General features: G+C 33.4%; 1 protein-coding gene across 1 annotated transcript in view; it reads left to right on the top strand.

Annotated features, from left to right (window-relative positions):
* The first annotated feature begins 223 nt into the window (after positions 1-223).
* The window catches only part of LOC126885299 (uncharacterized), a 120,908-nt gene continuing 110,407 nt past the window's right edge, over positions 224-10,724 (top strand). The window contains exon 1 of the mRNA XM_050651815.1: positions 224-483. Within this exon, the coding sequence (XP_050507772.1) occupies positions 258-483 (226 nt within the window). The 5' untranslated portion in view covers positions 224-257. The remainder of the gene's footprint in view (positions 484-10,724) is intronic.

The following is a 10,724-nucleotide window of genomic DNA, read 5'->3' as shown; positions in this document are numbered from 1 at the left end:
TGGATGCGTAAGTTGACCGGAGTATTTATATATCTTTAGTTTTTATTAAAATTCTTGTCCATTTGAATATATTTGGTACATTTGTACATTTTGATTTAATACATCCTTAAACAGTTAAAGTCTCATTTCCAAATACGAAAGATATAAACTAATTATTGTAAATATCGATTAATATAAACATTAATATACACAAATACTTAATATTTCAGACACAGACTTATCAACTCGATAAAACTGAACTGCTTCTTACCGCAGAAATGATAGTTACTAATCTCCCAGTCTTAAATCGGCTTCTTATGACGATGGGGTCAGAAAGGCTAGACGAGACAGTGCAAACAAACAGCAAGGCTAGTGATCCTCTTTCAGTGACTTGGATAGAAAAGTACGATAAAACGGTTTCCAGATTATGGAATAAAATTCCAGAGAGACTCGGGAAATTTCTTGCTACTTTTGCTACATTTTTAGTAGGAATATCAATTAACGGTAAGTAGTTTACTGATTTCATAACTCAGTATAAAAATATAAAATATTTTTATTAGTTGTTATCGGCGAAACTATTTTTGTGGTATATTTATAAAGAAATAATCATTTTGTATATTATATAATATATAGAAATACGTATATTATAACATGTACCATATATATTATCAGTATAGCTCGGGAAATATGCACTTAAAAAAACCCTAAAATATGCATGCAAATATGCACAAAAAACAGTTAAAATATGCACTAAAATATGCTTTTATGCACTTAATGCATATAAATAAAAAATGCAGTAGTCCTTATATTGAAGGTATTTAATTTATTTTATGCTAAAGTCACAAAAACTATTAATTAAAATTTCTATTATAGTCGATTGGCTAATCTGAGACACAGCTGTCTACACTTCAATCACAATAAAAATGCACTCACTATATAGAAAGAAACAAACCAAGACACTTTGAATGATTTGGGAGTGCTGCTCGTGCTTTTTTATTTCTAGTGCATCTTTATTTTGACTGAAGTGTAGACATTTGTGTCTCAGATTAGCGAATCGACTATACCTACATCATTATATTCATTTATTCCTTATATTCAGCATCATCATCATCATGATCATCATTATTTACTATACTTATGATTATTACATTTAAAACTATATTAATAAATGTTTTTCTAAATTTTCTAGAAAAAAACCTATCTGAAAATAATTATTTAAACGCGGAAAAACTTCTTCACATTACGCAGAATAATTGCGTTTGTCTTCACAAGAAGTTAAAGGAGCCCATATTAAAATGTTGTATAATTGAGGGTTCTACCTGTAATATTAAATTATCTTCACAATTCCAAATCTTAATAATATTATTTATTTGAATTATTTTATGATATCCGTCATTTTCTTATAACAAAATTTGCTATAGAGTCTTTTAAAATAACTCTGCCGTAGAGACTTAAACCTTAACACATTCGCTACCAAGCGGCTCATATATGAGCCACACGGATTTTTCGCACAGACCAGCGTCACACATTTGAGCCGGAGATCCCACCGCTCGAAATGTCGAATAAAATAGTTACGTTCGCAGATAGCGTATTGCGTTTTGGACGTGGTCTATAGAAAAGTGCGGCGCATATATGAGTCAGATGGTCTGTGTGCAGCTCCTACCGTTTAGTAGAAATTTAGCGAGCACGTGTGCAACATTGTCTCTGAATTGTGCTGTGTTTTTTTGTTGTTTTTAGCCCATGTAAGTATGTTTGTTTTACCTAGGATTATGTATGGTATTATGTATGGTATTTTGTATGATATTCCACTACAATACAACGATTATTACTACAAATAAAACAAAACGCTGTCGGTCTAAACTTGAAAAGTAAGGTTATGTTACGAAATATTTCTTATTTCAGGGGCATGGTCTATTTCAAAGAAAGAAAATCATAAAAGGCTGTGTTTACTAAAATAAAATACTACACCAGCTTATTATTTTATTGCCAATTCTAAATAGTAGTAATAAGCCTAAAAAAAGTCGTCACATATATGAACCGCATAGTCTCTAAATAAAGATTTTGTACATATGCTGTTGCGATTACTAGACTTCGTAGGTAAGAAGCTTCGTATTGTTATTTCATATTTACACGTAACATACGTAGTAAAACCCCTTTGAATGTTGCTAGAGAATAACTTTCTCAGGGTTTTGCTGTGATGTATAAAAGAACTATTCTAACAGGTTCAAGAAGAGGCGGCCCGAATTATGAACTCAGAAAATGATGACAGTCTTTCTGATATACTAGAACCTGATGAAATTCCTGAAATGTTTTTAGATTTCGGCAGTAGCTACAAGCCTTCATCAGAATCGGGTTCTAGTGTAGAACAAAATCCAGTTAGTGACTCGGAACATACCAGTGATGAAGCAGTTAGTGACCTTGATGAAAATGTTCCTGAAATGGACAGTGCACCAGTAAATAATCAAGATGACAGCGACTGGCTCGAAATCGACGATGAACCGGAGGTGTTTGATTTTTCAGAAATTGAACGTTTGAAAATAGATATATCAAAAGAATGTACTCCCAAAGATATATTTGAACTATTGTTTGATGACGACTTGTTTCAAAAAATTTGCGAGTGGATTAATTTACGTGCACTGTCAGTTATTGGCAATGTAATACCGAAGCATTCTACAATGAATAAATGGAAACCAACTACTCCCCATGAATTCCGCCGTTTTCTCGTATTATGCATGCTAATGGGAAACATAAAAATGCCAAACATTAAGTGCTACTGAAGTACGAATCCACTATATTCCCACCCAATATTTGGAAATATCATGTCGAGGAATAGATTCGAACAGATTCTACGGTGTTTGTGTTTTACCAAGAAAGATGATATAAAAACTTCCCGTTTGCACAAAATTGAAAAAGTTGCAGACCATGTTTTTGAAAACATGCGTAAAGTTTTATATTCTGGAAGAGATCTCTCCTTAGACGAAGCCTTGCTGCTTAGGCGTGGACGATTAATATTTCGTCAATATATTCCCAATAAGAGTGCGAAATACGGAATAAAGCTGTATGAACTTTGCACCCCAGAGGGCTTTGTTTTGGAGTGTCTAGTGTATACCGGAAAGGACACAGTGAACAATGAGATTGGCCATGCACAAGCTGTAGTTACAAAACTTGCGGAGCGATATTTTGGAAAAGGTCACACATTGTACTTAGATAATTATTACAATAGTGTAAAACTTGCAGAATTCCTTTATAAAAACAAGACTCATGTGGTAGGAACATTGAGAAAAAACCGGAAAGGAAACCCAAAAGTGGTAATTGACTACAAATTACGCAAAGGAGAGAGCACTTTCAGAAAAAGAAAAATTTGATGGTTTTGAAGTGGAAGGACAAGCGCGATGTGCTTATGATATCAACATTGCATGGACCTGGATCTCAAAAAACAACTAATAAACGAGGAGTAGAACAAGAAAAACCCAGTGTAGTAGTCGACTATAACAAACGTATGTCCGGTGTTGATAGAAGCGACCAAATGCTCTCATATTATACGACACCCAGAAAAACTATTAGATGGTACCTAAAATTATTTTTTCATTTTGTCGATGTATGCTTATGGAATGGTACCTATTTGCATAATGTTGCTAAGGAAAAAAAAATTACGTACTTAGAATTCAGGGAGCAGCTGATACTTGACTATCTTCAAATTCCACTTTCATCAAGGAAAAGTCAGGTAAAACCTTCATCTCATTATCCCAAAAAAGCAGAAAAACGAAGAAGGTGTCGGATTTGTTCCTCAAAAAAGAAAAGGACCCTGACATTCTTTGTTTGCGAGATATGTAAAGACAAATCTGGACAATTGATTGGGTTGTGCGTAGATCCATGTTTTCAAGAGTATCACGAAGGCAACCAGTAAATGCTTTTTTTACCACACACATCAGATTTGGTTTTTTTTAGTTTCTTGTTTTTTTTTGTTTTTTTTTACCAGAATACCTTATTTTATTTCTGTTGTGACATAAATATAATTAAATTTATTTAAAGTTTGTATCAGTTTATTTTTGTTAAATTGTGTGTCCCAGACTAATTTATCCAGGCTATATTTCTTAAACGAATAGAGATTTTCGAATGGCACAAAAATTGCTCTATTCCATTTGTAATACACTTTCACATGGCGTAGAAAAAATTCATCCCCTAAATATTCATCCCTAACTTACAGGATGCTATTTAAAAAAAATAAAGTTAGGGGTTGTAACGTCAGGATGAATATTTTTTTTTAACATCCAACGTTTATTGCAATCTGTCTAATCACAAACAATAAGCAATACATATAACTATTGAAAAATAACACAGATGGAAGCCGCCCAGTGGCGAGCACCCAGTAAGACATGACATATAACATTATAATTTTAAAATAAGACATAACAATTAGTTGGAACATAATACATAGATAAAATTTAGTATAGTGGGCAGTTCAGACAATAAAAATATGATTATTAAAAGTCTAAGGAACATGAATAAAAATACGAAAGAAGTTTAAAAAATCACTAAAACTAAAACATGATTATTTCACTGCACTATGACACTGCACTTTGTTGTTGCTCTGATGTCCAGATGTACTAGAGGTCCAAAGGGTCAGGTCTTTTTAATCGTCTTTCATGAGAAATGTTGAGCAGGTCCGTGGCGAGTGGATTTGGATGGCAGGATAGTCTGGTCTTATATCTAGAATTTACAGCAGATATTGCTTCGCTAACTGTTGGTAGCTGTAGGTCGTGGTGCAATCTCTGGTTCGTAACATACCAAGGGGCATTGCAGATCTGGCGCAACACTTTTGATTGGAACCTTTGAAGTTTTTGAATGTTGGTATTACTTGCTGTTCCCCATATTTGTGCTGCATATAGCCACACCGGTTTTAAAATACATTTATAAATCATAATTTTGTTCTCCAGGCTAAGATTTGATTCCCTACTCATGTACCAATACATTTTCCTGTAGATTAGGCCGAGTTGAAGACGTTTCTTCCAGATGTGGGTGCCCCAATTAAGTTTACTATCTAAATGAATTCCCAGGTATTTTACGGCGGTATTGACTGGTACTGGAGTGTTATTTATAGAAACCGGAGGCGCGACACCTTTTTTTAAAGTAAATGTTATTTGTGTGGATTTTAAACTGTTGACTTGTACTCGCCACAATTTAAGCCAGCTCTCTAGTTTAGTCAGATGATTTTGCAATACCTCGGATGCTTCTGTTGCTATAGGATTTGAAGCCATTATAACTGTGTCATCCGCATATGTAGCAATTGTTGTATTAATGGTGGTTGGAAGATCCGATGTGTATATTAAGTAAAGTGTTGGTCCTAATATGCTTCCTTGTGGAACTCCAGAACATATTGGAAACAGGTTAGTAAAGGATGAATATTTAGGGATATTTTTTTCTACGCCATATTAAAGAGTATTACAAATGTAACAGGTAAGTTTTTGTCCCATTCGAAAATCTCTATTCGTTTATGAAATATAGCCTTGATAAATTAGTCTGGGACATATAATTAACAAAACTAAACTGATATTTTCTTGGTTATTTACGAACTGATTTTATTTTCAAAAATAGTGTTGAATGAACGATAGAAGACCACATCCAAAACTATAAAAAAATATACAGGGTGCTATTAAAAAAATTAAAGTTAGGGGTTGTAACTAAGGGATGAATATTTAGGGGATGATTTTTTCTGCGCCATATTAAAGTGTATTATAAGTAGAATAGAAAACTTTTTGTCCCATTCGAAAATCTCTATTCGTTTAAGAGATATAGCGTGGATAAATTAGTCTGGGACACCCTGTATAGTACAGTACCTATTTAAAATGTAATATAGTAATATCCAAGTTTAAAGGCCTCCAAGAATGGCATGTTTGCATTAGTTTAGTGCCGATAACCCTCAGGGCCCCCGTAAGGGGTACTGGCGCCTGTGTACAAAAAAGGATTTTGGCGCCCCTTAAGGCATTTTGGATGTTTTTTTATTTATTTTTTGAAGGTAGGTAGGTGCTTGAAATAAACCAGAAAATTTAACTTTAGAATGTGTTTCACCCCTTCTCGGGGGTGAAAAAACATACGTTCAAAAAAGTGACTAATTAAATGACTAATTTTAAATAACTTTTCTTCTATAAAGATTTTTCTCTGTCAATACTTTTCAGTAGTTTTCGTTAGTTTCGTTTTCAATAGTTATTTGCGAGTAAATTTATGTTTATTTTTCAACAAACAAAAAACAAGTTTTTAAACGGATTTTCGCAAATAACTCGAAAAGTAAGTATTTTATCAAAAAAATATAGCTTATAATAAAGTGACAAAAAAAAAATGATGTAAGTACCTATATATGAAGTGTGCAGACCCAGTAGAAGCAGAGTTGTAGCTGATGAAAAGGAGGTTCTTATTCGTCAAATTACAAATCAAATAACGTAAACTACCTACGTAAGTTTCAACGTAAAATAACTAAAAAATCAAGCACTTATCAGGGAAAACTCATTACAACTTTTTTAAAGTGTTTAAAGTAAGCTATGTTTTTTATTGAGAGACTGGGAACTCCAGAGACCCGGCAACCAAACAAACCAGATGATGAGAGTAAAAGGTGGGCTGAACAGAATAACTTAATGTGTGAAACTTGATTGAATTATTGTAAAGTATTGTTAGAGGAATGAGTTGGGAATATGAAATGGTTATGATTGGGCACTAAATCCAATCTTTACCTTGATCATCATTTTAACTTTAACATTTTGCTTTAATTAATATGGATATACTTATTTTAGGTAACATTGATGATGATCTTGTTACAGAGCGAAAACGTTTTGTTTCTATGTTTGTAGCCCTATAGGGGCTTTTTAAACTAATATAACTTTTACCAAGTTAACATTTTTTATTAAATTTTTCTTGTAATTAATGGTATACAGCGAGCTACAGGAAATTTTTCCTTGTGGATTTTTGAAGAACTAAACTTGACTAATAATACTAAACTAACCAATAACTGAGCGATTGTAGAAGGACTCTAGACAAATCTAACGGTGTATACCTCATATCCGGGAATATTCGAATTTTTAAGTTATAGGTTTCATAACTATGATCAAATCTATTATCGGTGAAAAAAAAAAAACGGTTTTTCAAGCTTAGTATTTCGTGTAATAGCTTCAGTTACCATACTTGAACTTAGATGCATCAGATACTACTTGTCCATACGTTTCAAACTCATGTTTAGTAATCAAAATCGGTTAAGCCGTTTAGAAGGTATTAAGCTACAAAAGTATAATCCAATTAACGATTATTCCCGAAATGGTTTATGTAGTTGTAGTGGTTACCGCTAAATTTGATCTGGCAACGGGCAATCCGAGTTTATTTACCGGCCATCCCAATTTTTTTTTCAATCTATTTCGAATAGAAAAAAAATCTAGTGTACATTCGATGGACACTAGATCATTTTGGGAGGTAATGCGACAAAGGCGACAATTTATAAAGCTTAACGTGTAATCGAGAAACATTGCATTCAACTTCATACATTTAATTTATAAATAACTTTTGAAAAACTCCTGATACAAGAATAAAAACCGCTAAACGCCTTAAAAATGAGTGGCGCATACAATATTCCAGCTACAAAAGATCTGATATGAATATTACGTGGCGCGAAAAAGTATTTTCATTTTGATGCAAAACAAAATTCTAGTTTTATTTTAAAAGATTTTCCATAATATTTGCTAAAGAAGTAAACGCGCCACAAAAGAGTTTCAAAATTCAAACTGTATCAAATTTACTCTTTTGTGGCGCGTTTTACTTCAAATTGAGCAAATGTTATGGAAAAATCTTTTAAAATAAAACTAGCGCCACTCATTTTTACGGCGATTAGCGGTTTTTTACTTTATCGTACTACATACGCAGTATGAGTATAATAGATAAAGTTATAGGATCGTGCAAAAAAATTTTTTTCAGATTTCACTTTTTTTCGACGTTTTGAGTCCCCCTGAGTCTAAAAAGCAAATAAAAAAAACATGTCGGAAGTATGTACGTACGTATGTACGTACGTATGTCGCCACCGCCCAGCAAAAACTACTGGACCGATTTCGATGAAATTCGGTATGAGTAAGTTTAAGAGAATTTTGTCGAGAAACTAAGCTTTTGAAAAAAACCTCTCAAAGGGGGGCCGAAATAGGGGGGTTATTTGGGGCCCATTTTTGCAAATTTTGACCGAAACGAATGAAATTTAACTTAAAGTTAGCTCATCGATAGATAAATAGAAATACGGAATTTGACATTTCCAAATCCAAAATGGCGGCCAGCATGGCCGACCGCCCACCCGACACATTTCCCTACCAATCTAAAAATTTGTTTAAGATAAATTTAATTTGAAAAAACATTTATATAGCCTAAAGATGGGGCTATAACAAGAATATTATCGTTTTTCAGAAAAAGTTATGGGTTGCCTATATTTAAGGGGTCAAAATTTGACATAAATTTGAACTAAATTTTCTCAAAAATGACTCCAAGGAATTTGTTTATTTTTTGATATATTTTTGATATCCTATCGGTAAATTGAATAACATTAGTCAGGTTTCTTAACTCCTCATAGGAGGGGAGTTATGAATTTTTTATAAAAAAATATTCGAGTGCCCGTAACTACCTCTGTAATAGAAACTAAAATTTGAAATTTGGCAAACATATATAGTACTTTATTATCTATTAGCACAATAAATTTTACCCACAATATGGCTTCCGGTTTAACCGGAAATGAAAAATAAATCTTAATTTTTTACATACGCCCTGTATATTTTTACATATTTTAAAAGAATGTAAAATTATCTTTCCAATGACATAAAACTCGTTGCTGTAACTCAAAAACTCGAAAAGTTACAGAAAATTGAAATTTTGCTAGAATCTTGTGTGTGTCCTCTCACGCGATCATAGCAGAGCATTATTATAGGGCAGTCAATGAGGGTATTTGGCTCCGAATTCCATCCTACTATATCGATGTACTTGATATTTTCACAGTAAGTAGGGAATAGCTCAAGAAACAAAATCTACCCTATATACTATGGCGCTTTTATCTTGGGGCAATTCCCACCCCTTCAAGGGGGTGGAAAATTTATTGGTCAAAATAAGCATGGAAGTGGCTAGAGAACCTATTTTTAAGCAAAAACTGATCTATACTTTTTTTTGAGAACTCAATACTTTTTGAGTTATGCGCAGTTGATAATTGGCCATTTTCATTTAAAAATTACACGTTTTAGGACGTTTTTTTGTGAATACCTTAAAAACTATGCATCAAACTAAAAACACTATATAAATTTTTTTTTTTAATTATAAATAACAAAGAGATTCGTTCCTTCGTAAATTTTCTATATATAATACAAAAAGAGATATGGTAGGTAAAAAGAGTTTGGTTTTTGGTGCATGCTCAAAATGCTCATGCTTTTGTAGTGTTTGAAAAGGCCTTTAAAACGAGCACTGTTAAATGTCGGTTACATTCAAACTAAGCGAGATATGGTGCAAAAAAATATATGACTAATGTACTTTAAGGAAAAATGAGAAGTACATACATTTAACCCCTCATTCACCAGAATTTAAATGCATTGTTTTTCTTTTGCAATAGTGTTATTTCTACTTTCAAAAAGTTGGACGGGTGAAAAAAATAAGATCAAATTATAGGACGCATTTTTAAATTTTCTTAAAATTCTTCCTTTTGCTCCATGCAATTCGCAAATAAAAATGTTCTATCCCCGAGAAGTGGTGGGAACCGCCCCCATGATAAAAGCGCCATAGTATATAGGATAGACTTTGAATTAGGAGATTGGGCTTTGGGCTACTCCCAAAATTTCATTACAATCCATGCAGTAAAATGCAAATATTGTAAACTATTAATTTCTCAGAAAAATGGACTAATTTGAAATGAAAGTATGACTAATATTCTATTGATTTATGCAATAATCTATAGTGTGTCCCCGAACATTTTCTCAAATGCGGGAATTAATGATGCGTAGAACCATAAAATATTTTCAAGTATACAAGGTGTTTCTAAAATATCAAAATAACGAGTGACTTTGTTATTTTTATAGAATGGCAGTATCTAGTACGATAACGATAATAGATCGGTACGATAATAGATCGGTACGATAAAGTTCTTGGGCGGCCCTTCCGTCCAGCGTTTTATTCTCGTAGTGTATACCAGTGGAACTATGTTTCGTCGACGGTTATCAAACAACGTAGAAACCCATTTGGATTACTCTTAAACAGGCTCAGACACTGCTCTGAAGTGGTCTCATGGTTGCATTTATTGTTCGAAGTTAGAAAATGCGGTAGCCATCGCCTCGACAGCTTTTTTATGCCAAAAATTGCATGCAGTATATGACCAATGAGATCTTTTGAGATGCCTACTGTCTCAGCTATCTCACGAACCTTCAGTCGGCGGTCTACCAATACGAGATCGTGATTTCTTTCACGTTATCCTCAGTGGTGGCCGTTTTCGAGATACCTGGGATTGTCTTATCAAAACCCGACGCGCCACCACGTTGAAATTCTAAACCATTTTTTGACGCTTTCCATCGAAGGAGAAGAGTCACCATTTACAGAATTGAAGACCTTGGGACCAGAAGGGGACAAGCCACAATTCGTCAAAAATGAGTTAAAGTAGAAAGCGCACACTTTAAGACCATATTAATGTCCCAAACAGAAAATTTCAGCAGTTTTCTCATAGATGGCGCCGCTGTAGTTAAGTCCCGTTGTGTCAC

This window comes from Diabrotica virgifera, chromosome 5 (assembly GCF_917563875.1).
Source record: "Diabrotica virgifera virgifera chromosome 5, PGI_DIABVI_V3a".
In the NCBI taxonomy this organism is placed as follows: Eukaryota; Metazoa; Arthropoda; class Insecta; order Coleoptera; family Chrysomelidae; genus Diabrotica; species Diabrotica virgifera.
Note: the sequence above shows the minus strand (reverse complement) of the source record. Positions and strands in the feature narration are given on the sequence as shown.